This window comes from Lagenorhynchus albirostris, chromosome 2 (assembly GCF_949774975.1).
Source record: "Lagenorhynchus albirostris chromosome 2, mLagAlb1.1, whole genome shotgun sequence".
In the NCBI taxonomy this organism is placed as follows: domain Eukaryota; kingdom Metazoa; phylum Chordata; class Mammalia; order Artiodactyla; family Delphinidae; genus Lagenorhynchus; species Lagenorhynchus albirostris.
In genome coordinates, this window is record NC_083096.1 from 98,938,122 (window position 1) to 98,955,588 (window position 17,467).

At 34.7% G+C, this 17,467-nt stretch overlaps 1 protein-coding gene across 2 annotated transcripts in view; it reads right to left on the minus strand.

The window, feature by feature from the left end:
* PLPPR4 (phospholipid phosphatase related 4) overlaps positions 1-17,467 on the minus strand; it is a 30,639-nt gene that overhangs the window by 11,963 nt on the left and 1,209 nt on the right. For both annotated transcript variants that reach the window (XM_060142460.1, XM_060142459.1), the window contains exon 2: positions 3,960-4,145. In XM_060142460.1, coding sequence (XP_059998443.1) covers positions 3,960-4,145 — 186 coding nt within the window. The remainder of the gene's footprint in view (positions 1-3,959; positions 4,146-17,467) is intronic.

The following is a 17,467-nucleotide window of genomic DNA, read 5'->3' on the forward strand; positions in this document are numbered from 1 at the left end:
AAAAATATCAATACTACATTATCACTTTGTTAGACATAGAAACACAACAGGTTATTCTGCACAGAAAGACGTGACATGACCCACCATGCATGTAGAATATTATCATGGTTATCTCAAATTCATCATTTCAAAAAAATTAACCACTCATTTCTGAAATGTGTTATGAAATGCATTGAGATTGATTTCATCTTCACTTCTTCAATAATAATTCTGTGAATAATTTTGTTTCTTTCTTTGTAATCATACATGTAAATAGTGATTCACATCTTATCCATGAATGCTAAATTATAGAAGAATTTATTTGTTCAGTGCCATTACGGAAACGTTTCTTATACAACACCACAGTTATTATCTCAAGGGATCTTGAGACTTCAGGAGTTTTAATTTAGTCGTTTAATATGCTCAAAACTCATATGTCAGGAGAGCGCTTTCATACTCTTTGGCTTGATTATGGATAGAGGTTTCTTGTCAGTATTTTGACTTCACCCAACTTTGCCTCTCTCTATGGAGCACATTAATTTTCTCCTCACGCTACTATTCATTTAACCTTGACCTACATGTCATTGTATGAATTTTCAAAATGATTTAATTTGCAGTTATTTTTTAAAATCTTTTGTCTGTGCCACGTGGCATGTGGGATCCTAGTTCCCCGACCAGGGGAACCCCTGGCATTGGAAGCGCCGAGTCCCAACCACTGGACCGCCAGGGAAGTACCTTAATTTGCTTTAAAGACAGAATTATCTTCAGGGAAAGGGGAGCTGCTTCCTGATGTATTTCCAAATGCTCCTGCTTGTTTCCCAGTTCTGAATGGCACACTGTTGTGATGCAATTTGGTTTCAGGGATTAGGTGTTGACAAGAAAATTATTTGTTGATCTTGTCATTTGTAAATATAAAACAGTCTATGACAAGCATCTTCTCACAATATTCTGTTTATGCTGTATACAAGCCTGAAAAGAAAGAATACTACCATTTTTTTTTTGCATGTCAAATATCATGGACAGATTTTTGGAAGAGATTCTGAAGTGACTCAGCTTCAGGGGAGATGTAGAGAGGAAATATATTGCTTATTATTACGTGGATACTGCCCTTGGAATAGCCACCTAAAGGAGATTGTATAGTCTCCTAAAGCTTAGGTTACCTTCTAGAAACTATAATCAAATTTCAATACAATTCTTCTATAAAATTAGATATACTTATCCTTTAATCATATGCAATAAAATTTTACTTCCAGGGAAGAGAACATATACATTTTTTCTATTCATGTAGACTTCATGAAGATTTATGATAAGCCTAGATATTCTGTGCTATTTTCCCTGAGAAACAATCTCCAAAGGACTAAACAAAATGCTTGTTTCATTATCACTTAAAAGTAAATGAAAAGTTAATATTAAGGGTGAAATTTTCCAATTTAAGGACTATTTCAGAGAAATAAGAATATGTATTTCACAGAGACGCAAGGAATTTTTCAGTTTCTTGTACAACATCACGAAGACAAGGTATTTTTAAAACACCCTTCAAAGCATATAAAAAGAAACTGAGAAGCAAACATTAAATGATTTATATGTAAATGCCCGTATAAAAAATCAGTTGATCTCCCTTTTGTTCATATAAACGTCCTTTTAAAGAATATTACCCATGTGTGGTCTTTTGTTTTGCTTTGTCTTCTCTTCATGTGAATGGGTGAAAATAGGAAGTGCCTCTGCTCACGCAAATGAGCTCTGAAAGCCATTTCCAAAGGAAGAATTCAGCCTGCCTCTCTGCTTCCCCCACCACTCCATTTTGGAACAGATTAATACTCTGCCATAAAGATAAAAAGAAAGTGGCATCCTTGAAAGTCAGGGATTAGAGTCTGTTATTTCCACTTTCAGGAAGAGGGGGGAAAGGAGTTGGAGCAGAAACGTATGTAGTAAGATTAGAGACAGAATTATGGTTCTAGAACAGAATGACTACAGACACAATAGGACCAGTGTTTCAGGGAAAGGCCTTAAAAACAGAGGAAAATGAAATTAGAAAGAAATTTAGAAAATATATGATATATGTTTAGAGAGAAAGGTGTGGAAGACAGTATCTGATGCCCATAAAGTCAGGATTTGTTTTACCATCAAGTTGTTTACTCAAAATCCATGAAGCCAGTGTGGACGAAAAGAATGACTGACATCCTGGAATATCCTGAATGATATGGGGAAAATTAGGGATGCTGTGCTGTAAATATTTCCCTAGTTTGCTTCCTGTGCCATTAAGAGGCATTGCAGCAGCTATGGAGGCCCTGTAGAGACCCAGGAATTCAGGCAGTCTTTGTGGAAGGAGTTGGCATTCGTTTCTTTCACTTCTCAAGGCTCAAGAAAGAAAGCGTTGACCCAGAATCCCCCAGAAAGCATCCTTAATTGCATACTGAGAATTTATTCCTGGAAATGAGGGAGTCAGAGAAGAAGGAACACAATGATGAGGCCAAGGTCATTGTCTCCAGGACATGTAACAGTGTCAGCAAAAGGATCAATGTGAGATCAGCGATGCTGGCAGGGAGAGCCACAGTTAGACTTGCTTTCCTAGCCACTTAGTAAAACACCCTAGGGAAGAAAGATTTCTGGGTATATAAAAAGCAAATTATTTAAATGATTAAATATCAGCATAGTCTTTTCAGCAGAATCATGAGCATTTGTACAGTATCTTATGTATTTTATTTCAAATACTATATCAATTACAATAAATTTCTGTGTTACATTCCAACTAGGAGAAATGCTTTCTGGTCTACTAGATTTAAAGCATATATTCTTTCTGCTCTTGTCAAATGACTGGATGATGTAGACTTCTTATAAGTCATTTAGAGGAATGACCAGCAAATGCTGTTATTCTGAGCAATAATGCACTTTAAATATGTTTTTATTAGTCTGAGTCTCAGCTACTTCCAAGTACATCGTTAATAGTTCCAATCACCTCAGAGTTACTGAAGCTCAAATAACTCATTTATTTACAAAGTATTTTGAGATCTTTTAAGTATGATAAAGTTCTAGGGAAAATTAAGTTCCAGTTTTATCTTCTGAGAATATTTTATATAATTTATTTATAGTGTAGATAGCATGTTATGATTATTTAATATAGAGAAATTAAAAAAATAAATTTATTTATTTATTTTTGGCTGCGTTAGATCTTCATTGCTGCTCGCGAGCTTTCTCTAGTTGCTGCGAGCGGGGGCTACTCTTCTCTGTGGTGTGCCGGCTTCTCATTGCAGTGGCTTCTCCATAGCTATATAAAAGTATAGGTCTATGCAGAGACTTTTCTAAAACTGCTGCTGTACTGAACCAGAATAAGCTCTTTATTTAATAACCACTTCCTCTGTCATTCATAAGCATGATAAAAGTAAAGTAAGATTTCCTACTGTTAGAAATAAATATTAACGCTGAAACATGTTTCTTGTCCTTTAGGTAGAGTCTGGGGGTATAAGAGATGGTGTAAAAGCTAGGCCAGTGTTATTTATTAATGAATTTATTGAAAAGTGTGTTATTCACAATGTGTATGTATGTTAGCAAACTAAAAACAATTATGTTTCTAATTCAATTTCAGTAGGTTAGGGCATTTCTTTATGTCATATATTTTAAAATGCAAGTGCTTGTTCTGAATCTAAAGTATTTTATTTTGTGCGGGGGTCAGGGGGCAGGAATGTGAGTTGTGCCCTCTTCACTGTACAGTTGTGGATGCCCAGTGCTCAGAATCAATAAAAAGTGCTAACCTGGTAAAAAGTGAGAGCAACATGCACTTTTGAGAAGAAAGTCTGTTTGCTATAGAATTGTTTCTTCCCCACAGTTTCCCAGACTTCAGATATGACATGAACACATGAAAAATACGTTAATGAGGAAACATATCAGAATTTTTTTGGTTTACTTTTAACCCATTTATTACATAAATGTGGTCATTCTTCGTCTTCTGGGGCTGACAAACACAATTTGGGGGCAATTCTTACCGTAATTGCAGGTCCGGCGAAAGCCAAGCTAAGCAGCATGAGGAATGGAATTGCCTCTTGTGTGGGTTCAATGTATGGCATGCTAAGACTCCGGTCATAGCAGCTGAATCCAGAGTGCACAGGTTTGAAGACATCTGTGAGTTCCAGGAAATACAGGCTAACCACCGATGATGCCAATATAGGCAACTGAGAATGAAGGACATAGGAGATCAATTTATTCTTATACACAGGTCATACATAGAATCAGTACATCTTGAAATAAGAAACATGTATTTCTCCCTTTCACCACTCCTCTCTGATCTCAGAATTAAAATCATTCATACTTACTATTGCTTCTGCCTTCAAAATAAAGCTCCAATTCATCCACCTCTGTCACCAGCCTGCTCTGAACCCATGTCATGCCTCCCCTTTGCTCTTGAATCACCTCCTAAATGCTGTTCCATTTTCACGCTTACCCTCCCCACCCCATCTATCCATTTTCTACCCAACATTCCAAATATTCTGAAAATGTTTTAGGTCATAACACTCCCCATTTTAACTACTCCAGTGGTTCCCATTCTACTTGAATAAAATCCAAATGTCACACCATGGAATGCAAGTTTCTGCATGATCTGGCTCTTGCTTCAGTTTCTTACATCTTTTTACACCATATTTATACTATTCCCCAGCTCCCTACCCACTACAATCCAATGGGACTTCACTTTTGTTTTAATTGAGAAATAATTGACATCTATCAACCTAAAACATTATATTAGTTTCAGGTGTACAACATAATGATTCAATATTTGTATATATTGCAAAATGATCACCACAATTAGTTTAGTCAGCATCCATCACTACACAGTTACAATATTTTTTCTTATGATGAATACTTTTAAGATCACCCTCTTAGCAACTTTCAAATATAAATACAGTATTATTACCTATAGTCCCCATACTGTACATTAATCATCCCCAGGACTGATATGTCTTATAACTGAACGTCTGTAACTTTTGACCCCTTTAACCGATTTTCCCCACTGCCCATTCCCCACCTCTGGCAACCACCAATCTTTTCTCTGTAGCTATGAATTCGGTTTTTTATTGCTGTTGTTTTAGATTCCACATATAAATGAGATCATCCAGTATTTATCTTTCTCTGGCTGCCTTATTTCACTTAGCATAATGCTCTAAAAGTCCATCCATGTTGTCCTAAATGGCAATATTTCCTTCTTTTTGAGGGCTGCATAATATTCCATTGTATATATGTACCATATTTTCCTTACCTATTCATCCATTGATGGACATTTAGGTTGCATCCATGTCTTGGCTACTGTAAACAATACTATAGAGAACATAGTGGGGGCATATATCTTTTCCAGTTGATGTTTTAGTTTTCTTCAGATAAATACCCAGAAGTGGAATTGCTGAATCATATGGTAGTCCTATTTTTAATATTTTTAGGAACCTTCATACTGTTTTCCATAATGGTTGCAGCAATTGACATTCCCAAACAGTGCACAGTGGTTCTCTTTTCACCACATCCTTGTCAACACTTGTTATTTTTTGTCTTTTTGATGATAGCCCTTCTAACAGGTGTGAGGTGATATCTCATTGTGGTTTTAATTTACATTTCTTCATGGTTACTGACGTTGAGCATCTTTTCATATACCTATTGACCATCCATATGTGTTCTTTGGAAAATTGTCTATTAAGATCCTCTGCCCATTTTATAATCAAATTGCTTGTTTTTTTGTTGTTTGTTTTTTTGTGTGTGTTTTGGTTGTTTTGCTATTAAGTTGTATGAGTTCCTTATAAATACTTTGGACATTAACCCCTTATAAGGTATATGATTTGTAGTATTTTGTCCCATTTGGTAGGCTAACTTTTCATTTTTTGATGGTTTCCTTTGCTGTGCAGAAGCTTTTTAGTTTGATATAGTCCTATGGTCTTCACTCTTTTTCTGTAACAGTCAAATTCATTTCTACCTAGGGGTTTTTGCATTTGCTGTTTCTTCTTCCTTTTGTGCTCTCCCCCAGCTCTATGTCTGACTGGCCTCTCCTCATCCTTTAATGATGACTTCCTGTACCATCCAAGGTAGTCATTGATCCATCTTTCCCTCTAAACCCTTATCATCTTGCTTGATTTCTTCATAACTGAAATTGCCTTGTCAATTGAATACTTCACTTATTTATTTTTCTTCTCCCCCCATCTCTCACTGAAATACATGCTCCATGAAATAAGTCTGCCAGTGTTATTTATTGTTGGGTCCCCAAGGCATAGCATTGTTCCTGGCGCATGGTAGGCATGCAATACATCATTTAACAATTTAATGAAGCAATAATACTTGTTGATAAATGACTAACTGAATAAACAAGTAAATATTAATTCATTACCATAGCTAGACAAGATTTATCAGATTTAGCTAATGAAAATATAGGTCACTCAATAAGATTAGAATTTCAGGTAAGTAATAAATCATTTTTAGTGTTAGTGTGCTCCATGCAATATTTGGGAGATACTTATGCTAAAAATTATTTGTTGTTTATCTGAAATTCTAATTTCACTGGACATCCTCTAGTTTGTCTGCTAAACCTAAACTATGCACAATTTACTTTTTAGACTTTGTTTTATGGATTCAGTTATTCATTCCTTCAACCTACAATGTGCCAGGTACTATGTGGGTCCTTACTATAATATGGCAAACAAGACACGGGCTTGGTCATCAAGGATCATAAGCTTAGTGAGACACCTGCTCTCGGCTAGAGAAAAAATACTGCAAATATATTGTTGATGCTAGTCCTTTCAGAATCTGAAGATGCAGATTTCTGTAACACCAAAAAAATTATCTAGTTTAAGGCTTTGTTGCTTGTGGAGGATACAATATTTATTCAACAAAACAGAGCAAATTTTGTTAAAAATATTATTGACCATCCATGATTTCTGTTCATTTGGTTTAAAAAATAAACAGATTTACAAGGCAGCATTATGTCTTCTATTCCCAAGAGGATTTTTTGAGGTGAGAATTAGGTTTATTGGAAAAATTAATAATGTATGAAGATTAATCTGGCACTTTCTGTTTTTCAGACGGATGCTTTCCAATAAAGAGAGCAAAAAGCATGTCAAAACACTTACATTTTTCTTATTAGAATCCATTATCATTTGACCACTCTGAATATCTGGTCATTCCTCCTCACCACTTCCCTCTCCTGTAAGGAATAGTGGCTTCCAGTCTTGACCAATAAATCAATACTTCATGGTTCATGTGAACAATTCATATTTTCCATTTAAATCCACTTAAATATATTTTAGTTTTAATTTAAGAAATACTTGAAATAGCACTTAATGTGCCAGACAATTTTCTGTTTTAGAAATTTTAATTAATTTTATTCATTGATATTAACCCATTTAACTAAAAACTTTCTATTACGGCGTAAGTGCTACTATTAACCACACTTTGCAGGTAGATAAGGCCAGTCTCCTCTAGCAAGTGGCAGAGGTTGGATTTTGAAGCCACGAATTGTAACCTCTACTTAACCACTACTCTATGCTTCCTTTCCAAAAACGGGAGTAGAGTTTTAGGGTAATGAAATACAACTAGCATCAAAGAATGGGGGTACAGTGTAGCCTACAGTTCTGTTTAATGAAGAGTTTCTATTTGTGAATCTGTAGTTAAAAATATGTATCACTTAGCATAAACTTTATCTTGAAAATATGGTTTCAATAAGTTTAGATTAAATTTCTCTCCTTTAATTTGAATGTTAAATATTTAACCAGATTTGATGATCTACATTCTTTCCTTGATGCCATTAGTTCATATTTTAGGTCTTCTACATAAGACATCACCCAGATAACAACTGATTACCTCATTTTTAAATGTTCATGCCCTAGTAAAGTGAGTTTGATGTCTTCTATAGAAAGGTGAACAAAACTTTATCAATTTGGTAAATGTAAAAATTAAGTAAATCTTCCCTATTAAGGGCATTCTTCACCATTGAATTTTGTCGATTAATTCAGAATCTGCTCAAATGTGCCAGTGAAGATATTACATAGCCATGGAATTAATGTGCTATTCCGTGTGTGTGTGTGTGTGTGTGTGTGTAAGTGGGAAGAGACACTCAGAATTTTACATACTGTAGTGAATCCAGTGGGGCCATATGGTTTCCAAGTCACCTAGGAGGTTCTTTGAAAATAAGCTCTTCTGTTCACTACCAGTGCGACCTTGGAAATGGTTTTCTTAAACCTGTTTTCTTATCTATGAAACAGGTACATCGCTAGTACCCATCATCACAGGCAGTTTAAAGGATTAAATGAAGTATTACAAGTCATATTCAACAATACCTGGAGTGAAGACTAGTTTGTAAATGTTAGTTTTATTGTTGCTGTTATAACTATTAACAATAATATACTCATCAAATGTCACCTTTTTCACTTGCCGTACTTGGTGATCCTTTTTGAGAGTAATTTCCTCTTTCTTAATTCCCCAGTACTTCTTTTTATGAAATTTCTATACACTGTTCTTTATTATAGTTATCTGGTAGAGATTAGTTATAGCTTTTGTCCTGCTTCTCAAACAAAAATGTCCTTAAGATAGAGACCTAAGCTTACTCGTTTTAATATTTAAACTAGTAATATACGTCATAGTGTCTTTCAAATATATATGCATACATATAATAAATTAATATATGAAAGAAAATATGTCCTTCATTAATATTATGTATTTCAGTCCTTTCAGATATCAGCCTTCTTGAAACTGCCAATTTCTCCAGTTTTTTATCCATGTATTTTTCTATCCATATATTAATATTTTGTATAGTTCTATTGAAACATGTTTCAAGACCTTCTTCTGTCTTCAAAATAAGACTCATATTTTTCTTCCCTTTTGATATTTGTTTCTCTGACTTTTTAAAAAAAGTATCTTTTATTCTTTGTCTTTTACATCAATTTTGGTTTTTAAGAAAGAGGGATTTGAACAAAATGTTTTTAATATTTGAGGAAAAAGTAATTTTAGACATTGTTTTCCTATACTGTATTTTACTACTGGTCAGTGTGATGGATTAAATGACAACGTTTGCTTCGAACATCCTTGTCTTTCAAAGGTATCTTTTATCTTTTGAGGTACTCCACGACAACCTTCTTTTGAATGTAAGAAATTTAACAGACGGTGTGTGCTAGCTTTGGCATAGATATAGAATTGACATATATGTAATAAAATCATCTTTTGATTGCATTTAAAATGAGATTTAAAAAGAGATTTTAAAAGCTCTATATAATCAGGCATTAGGAATTTTATTCTCTAGTTATGTTGTAGCCAAGAAAAAAGTGCGAACAATGCTACTTTTATGTAGCAACAGAGAAGGGAAATTATCTGAAGATTAGGAAAACAGTTTTAAAAAAGAAAAGATTTATTCTTATAATTGTCTTCTGCTAAGGAACTTGTGAGTAAAAATAAGAGAGCAATTTTTAAACAGAAAAGTATAACAGTTTTAGAAAACAGGGTAAATGAAATGTGTTTCAAAAGACGGCATTTGCTAGATAATATTGATTTTTCTGATGCTAGTTTGAAAAAGACAAATATAAGGTATATGTCAATGTTAGTGAAACATTTTATGGACTCTATCATGACATTTTATCTAAGTCATATAGCTTACTTGCTTTTAGCATCTTGATAATAACAAACTTTTACTTCCCATTCAGGTAGTTCACTTGCTCTTAGCCTATAGACATGTCAATTCCATTCTTTTCCTTTTTCATAACCATGGTAAACTCAGAGTGCTCTGAGATACTCATAAACTGGTAGGATCATAGTCACAGAGGGTCAATTACCATATATGATATTTATGGCTCATTTACTTATTCAATCAACAAATATATATTGAAACCTACTAGTTCTAGGAGTTGTTCTACATCCTGGGAATACAGCTATGATAAAACTCCAAGTCCTTATTCTGATGAAGATTTCATTCTTGCTGAAGAAGACAGATAAAAAATTAAAAATTATAAAAAAAAATTAAAAATTATAATACGAGAAAGAACATATATTATAAAGATGATAAAACAGGGGGCTGTGGTAATTGAGTGCCTGGATTGCTATTTTAGATCAATGAAGGCTTACTTAGTAGGAATCATTTAAAGAAACACTTGAGTGGGCAAGAATGAACTAACCATATAAAAACCAGGTAAGAGGCATAGTCAAAAGGGAACAGTGATTGGGCTTCCCTGGTGGTGCACTGGTTGAGAATCTGCCTGCCAATGCAGGGGACAGGGGTTCAAGCCCTGGTCGGGGAAGATCCCACATGCCGCGGAGCACCTGGGCCCGTGAGCCACAACTACTGAGCCTGCGCGTCTGGAGTCTGCTCCACAACAAGAGAGGCCGCAACAGTGAGAGGCCCACGCACCGCGATGAAGAGTGGCCCCCGCTCACCGCAAATAGAGAAAGCCCATGCACAGAAGCGAAGACCCAACACAGCCAAAAATAAATAAAAAATTTTAAGTGATATGTCATTTGAAAATAAAAAAAGGGAGCAGTGATATAAGATGAAGTCAGAGAGATGGATTTGGGACCAGACTTTGCAGAGAATTGAAGGCCATGGCAGAGAATTGAAGGCCATGGCAGAATTAGTGTTTCATTCATTCAAAGTACGTTTGGAAGTAACTCTGGAGAGTTGAAGCAGAGGTGCAGTAAGACTTGAAATATATTTTACAAAGATCACTCTGGCAGTTGGGTTGAGAATAATTGTGATGGGTCAAAGATAGAAGCAGGGTAAAAATTAGAAGGTTCTTCAAAACCCAACAAATGCTTATCTAGTGCCTGGTATGTGCTAGGCACTGCCCTAAGGGTGAAGAATATAAAGGTAAACAAGATAGAGAAAACTCCCTGCACTCGTGGAGTTCACCTGCTAGTGGATGCTTGGCACTTGCAGTAATCCAGGCAAGAGATGATGGCAGGTTTTACTAGGATGTAGAGAAATTTCCAGATTCTGGATATAACCTTAGAGAGAAAAAGACCAGACTTCTTGATGAGTTGGATATTGAAGAAAAACCAGTAAGGGTTGATTTCAGGGATTTGGGGCTTGAGCATTTGGGCTGGGGGTGTTATTTACTGGGATGGGGAAGGCTGGGAGAAGCTTAAGTAGGAGGAATCTAAGGTTTTGTTTTGGAAATAGGAAAACTGAGATGCCTTTCAGTTATCAAAGTGTCAAAAAGAGAGTAAGATGCCGATCTTGGGCTAAAGAGAGTCCAAGGCTGCAGGTTGATACATGATGACTTAAATAACATCATTGATGTATGATGATTTAAATAATATCATCTTTACTTTTGAAGAACAACACTTGCACAGGAACTTCAAAGTTAAGTTAACTTGGTTTTGATACGACTAATGTCACAAGAACCAAAGAATATAATTGTGTATCTTCATACTACTCATATGCAAGAGATAACCTAAGAGAAAAAGAATGTTTTTTATATTAATAACAAATTTTAAATGGGAGACTTGGAATAAATTCTGGTAAGTATCCCCAAGTCATATAAAATGTGAACTTTAAAACATAAATACATTATATTCAAATGAAATTAAAACAGGAAGAAATATTAGCAGATCAAAGTAATTTTATTAAAGCTGGTGGCTGATAAGCATGTTGTCATAGGTCAACACACACAGTGATGATAGAATTTTCCATTTCCTACAGTACAATCTTTAATGACATTCCTTAGCATTTGTGCCTTGTAGCTAATACAGATAAATGTTTCCTTTAAACATTGACAATAATAATAACTAATAATATAGTATAGGGCTTTGTGGTTTATAAAACTACTTCACCATAATTGTAGCACATTTAGGTTAACTATATAGATTATAAAAAGCACACTAACACTTGTAGGGTCATTAAGAGTAGGTCAGAATGAGTCTATTACATTATTCAAGGTCTAAAAATCTAGTTTTCACAAATAGAATGGATGTGGCTTATATGACATGCATAGATACCAATTAAAACAGGGCAGTGTAATTGAGGAAAATCAATGCTGGCCTCAGAACCAGCAAAACCCAGTTTCTTCCCTCATTTATTCCACTAGCTTCTGGGATTTGGAGCAAGTCACTTAACCTTCCTGGGTCTTACTTGTCATCAGTGAAATAAGGGGCTTTTTACATTGCCATTTAGTTCTAGAATTCTCCATGTGCTGTCATGAAGTAAAAAACATTCCTCCCATTTCTTTGACAGTCTCACTACCATATATAATGTACTAGATTTTTTACCACTATTCTCTCTACAATTTGTTTCATCTTCCACAATGCTTCCAGGCTAGTTTTTCTAGAATTCACATCTAATCATGCCTTTAATAGTGCCCCACAAATTACAAAATAAAGTACAAGTTTCCTAGAATGACCTTTTGCATCACGCACGATCTTTTGTATTATAGCCTCAATCTGCCTTTCTTGTTTAATTTTGCTCTTTACCTACTCTCCACTCTTTCAACCCATGAACACCTATGTTCCCATTACACTGATGTTCCAAACAGACATGTTCTAGTCTCTGCTTTACGTTACATTTTCACATTTGTTTCCCATAAAAACTGTCCTCATAAAAGGTAAGATCACATACTTTTTTCTCCCTGAAACCTTCCCCGTGCTCTCCTTTCAGAACCAAAGATTCTGCCTCATGGACTCCATATATATCTTTATTGTAAGACCTGTTAGTCTGCCTTGAATTGTAGTTATCTGTATATTACCAGCCCTTCCCTTAACATCTGATACTGCAAAGTGAGGCCTTTGTAATTCACACAGTGCTTTGAAAATTTGGGGTGTCCAGAAAATATTTGCTGAATTTAATTGAAAGAAATCAGGACATTACTGTTAAATAAACAGAAAACATGGACAATTTCTTAATAATACATAGAAAGTGTTGAGGACTTAGGTGCCAGAGACAGTGCTAAGTTATATAATAGATTGCTGCATTCAATCTACACCTTATAAACCGTCTGTTGGTATCGTAATTTACACATGAGAAAACTGAGACAAAGATAGGTTACATAAATTGGCCAGTGAGTTGGTGAGTGGGAGCATCCAGATTCCTACCCAGGTGCCTAAGTCCAGGAAACATGCTCTAAACTGCTTTGCTCACGGGTCTTAAAACGGTTTCCCTCTCGACATTGCCACAATGGTTGCAATTCCCAAATGGGAAGAGGGCTTGCAGAGGGTGCGCGTGGTTCGAAAAAAGTCTCCCTTGCTCTTAACTCTTAAATACTCTTATTTTTTCCGAGGACTTCCTATCACTCAAACGTGAAAATTGCTTCTTTTGTGCAAATCTAATATCTATCCTTTCTAGAGGTCGTTTCACTTTGTTACTGAAAGAATTTATTGAACACCTCCTCTTACATAAAAAGAAAAGAACATTTACTGACTTTTAATTTAGACATTTCCCCATAAATTATCTAATTTAATACTCACAACCTACCTGGGAATTTTAAGATACATTTTAACAAGACGACGCTGCTCCAGATAAGGTAAACAGCATGTCTGGCTTACAGCAATTGGAACTTGATCTGTTAAATTCCTGGAAGCTTGAATCCCACTACACCCTGCTGCCACTTTGGTACATTTCACCATTGCCATCTGGCACTAGTCTGGTGCTTTTCAGGAAAAAGTATCCCCAGGCTTCAGTGGAAATGCCAATTTAAAGGACAGAAGTGAGAGATAGCCATATGTACAAGGGGTTTGATGGCACTAAGAGCGAAGGGGTGGCAGGCACTTTCAAATCATGTTCTTAATTTTATGGTGTTCCAAGGTCTTGAATGTTCTTTCCTGTGCAGTTTTCTCCAATGTTATTTTAATTTTTTGGTAATATCTCAAGAAACTTTAATTATATCTTGGATGTGGTCTGCTTTCATCTTCACTTCTGTTTTCCCTAGTGAATGACTTCTAATATAAAATATCAGGAATTGGGCACATTTCAAGCTCCAGATGTTTTCCTGTCCTGTTTCCTTTGGATCACTCTCTAACTGCACAGAGATGGCCCGATGAATGCCTCTGTCATAGCAACTGTCATATGGAATGACAGTTGCTCCTTCACCTTTCTCTCTTATTCAGTGAAAAGACCCTTGGGAACAGGGGGATTGTCTCTTTCACTTCTCTATCCCCAGGGCCTTATATTAGGCAGGACCTGACATACTGGGTACCCTCAATGTACCAAATTAATGCATGCATGGATGATGATTTGAACAGAACTGTTTACACAGTTCTCATAGTGTAGTTAACATGATGAAAGAAAAATCCCCAAGTTAAAAGATCCTTGTTTACTTCCACCATAGAATATGCTCCTACTGTGAATTTCTAGAAGTCTAATAATTTTTGTTAACATTAAAGAACACAAAAAGCTCAAATTGAGTCCTCCAAATAGCAATGGTAATTAATAGGGAAGAGAGAACAGATCTAACATATATGTTAGGTTTAATGGGAAAAATGTGTTCTATGTGCAAATATAAATTACATCTTTACAGCTCTAAAAAGACTAATTACAATCACTCAATGATCTAACAACAGTGAAGTTTAAAATAATGGTATGTGGCTGTTTTATTACCTGAATATTGATCTAGCATTAGGTTTGGAGTAGTAAGCTCTGCCGTCACCAGCTTTAACCTCAGGTCCTGATTTGTATAATTAGACACAAGTACTATATGTATTGCCTTGGAAAGCATTTTGTTCTTTACACCTAGAGACTAAGACCTGAGGTTGGGGACTTATATTTCAATTCTTAAAAGTAATTGCTTTGAAATCTTTCCTTACAGCTGTAATTTCTTTACCCTTAGAACATATACCTGTCTTTTAAAAACATGGGTATGAATCACAATTTAATTCTACTAATATTTGCCAGGTACCATTTAAAGTTCATACTTTTACATTTCTGAACTCATCCAATCTCCACAATACCCCTTTGATAAAGGTACCGTTATTATCCCCATCTTACAGAAGAAGCAACTGGAACATGGAAAAATTACATGGTTTGTGAAAGATCATACAGTTTATTAGCTAGATTATAAACTCAAGAAATCTAGCACCTGTTTTCACGTTTGTAGTCATTATACCTACTACCTCTTGCTAAAAATTTTTAACACTGACCTTACCTTCCCAAAGACATTGAGAAATAGCAGAAAATAATATAATGTACATTTTCTTTATATACTGTGAATGTCACCCGACAACTTTCACTATTTTCACTATTAGTGGGATTACTTTATTTATATAGAAAAAGCAAATATATTTTGACCTGAACAGTCTTATAAAAGAATACATAGTACCTTTGGGGTCCAACATATATTTCTTAATACCAAACAAAATAGGAGTTAAGGAAAAAAAATATATTGTCATTGTAATAATGTCAGAGAAATGAAATTAACCAAAAATTCTGTATTTGAGATATGGAATAAGAGAAACAAATTTATGATTTTGAGATCTAATGTGATAATCTTATATACACATAAATTAGTGAATTAAAGACATCAATATTTTTAAATTACTTTTTTTGAGTTGTTTACTAAATTCAGGTATCAAGTTTATCCTTAAACCATTTTATTTAAGCACTGTAAAAGTTTATATTTTCTCTTATAATTAATTTATCTAACAAACATTTATTGAGTGTGTACTATGTGCCTGATAATATTTCATTTGATCCATAAATTATCCAGAGAAGGATTTCTAATCTATTTTCAGAGATGAGAATTTAACAATGTATCATGAATCACTCTCTTTTTCCAAGCTTGTCTCCTACATACTTAGATCATACTTAAATGTACATTATGAGCCCACCTTCAAGATTAATGGTTTTCCAAGGCTGCTTAAGACCTTATTTACTTGAATGTATCTGTGAAAGGGATTGATGAATATAAGAGATATTGAAGAGAGGCTTAATGTGGGACATTAAGAACTTTTATTTTCCAACATGTTAAAGCTGTGATTAAATTAAGTATAATTGTACTATGTTTCATTGTGAGATGCATCAAAAAGTCATGAACAAATATATAAAACAAATACAATATAGTATGGGATACAACTATATCTGACAAAGAAGCACATTTTATTACTAAAAAAAATGTTATCGTTTGTTCCACATAGCCACAAAAAAATTGTCTTTGCTGGCATGTATACGTTATGTAACTAAGATAATTTTCTATGAAAATTAAAACTATAAGTCCTTTGTTTAAATGATGCCTCTCTTTGAAGAGGCATCTCAAAATCATTTGAATGATGTCTCAAATCTCAACTAATCCATAGGTATGCTCTAGACCATAAAATGAGCATAAGTATTATTAAGAAATGAGGCTCACAGACCTCGGAAATTGATTTAACCTTCATCGCCACTTATTTTATAGATAAAAATGTCTCCACTGGCTAAGAAAAGTTAAGGAAAAATTTATAACTATCAGGCTTGTTTTACTCCATCCATTCAGGCAGACTTTATTGAAATCCTACTATAGATTAGGAAATATGCCAGTAATGATTCCATATTATTTCCACTAATTTAACGAAAAGGTACATAATAAGAAATAAATATTTATTCAATGACTAAATGAATTTTCATGGAAGTACAAACAGAATACACCCTGGTATTTTACTTTGGCACCCCTTTTTGGAGTGTATTTAATATAAGATTCTTCTCTTTTAGACTCTCCATGAAGGCCCAGTTTCTGAAGCATGATTAGAACTTTATTAAATGGCGATTTAACCGCTAAGGCAATCCTACAGCACAGGCTTTGGTGAGGACATTAAGTTGTAGACAACATATCCACACATATTTCCATGATTCTCACTCCCCAACAACAGTCCACTAAATGTACTGATACCTTGTTTTCCTTTTCCTGAACACACATTGATTTTAAATACCTGTATTTCCCCTTCTCTTTAATTTATACCTCAATGGTCTAATGTCAGTTTTAGAAGAATGTACAGAAGCCATCTTATGATAGCAAATAAGAAAGCAGTTATCCTCCTTTATGTTGATTAACGTAAATGTTTTGTGATTAAAAACAACCAAACAGTGATGGACCTAAGAGGCAATTGATACAGTGCCTAATTACTGACAGGAAAAACAACTCAACATTAATTGTGTCAAAATTAGCATTTCTGTCCTTGGTTTCACATTCCAAAATCCACTCCACTGTGAGGAAATGACTCCATTCCATAGTAATCTGGAAGTACATGTCTCAGCTAATTAATTCTAGAAGAAACCAAAGAAAGCTGAGAGATTCATAATTAGACATTTCACAGTTTAAATACAAACATTTTTCTCCTTGTGGCCCACAGGGGAGAAGAGCACTGCTTGGGTTTTAGGCAAGTTCTTGGACCTTCATGAGTCTCAGTTACTTAATTTGTAAAACAGAGTTAATATCTACTCCTCAGTTGTCTTTAAAGGATCAAATGAATCAATGTATATGAAAAAATTACATTAAACTGTAAAAGAAAATTCAGTTATTTTGTTACTGATGTTGTAAATTGTATCCTCACTCCTTCCAATGTTTCCACTTTCCTTTACTGCCTG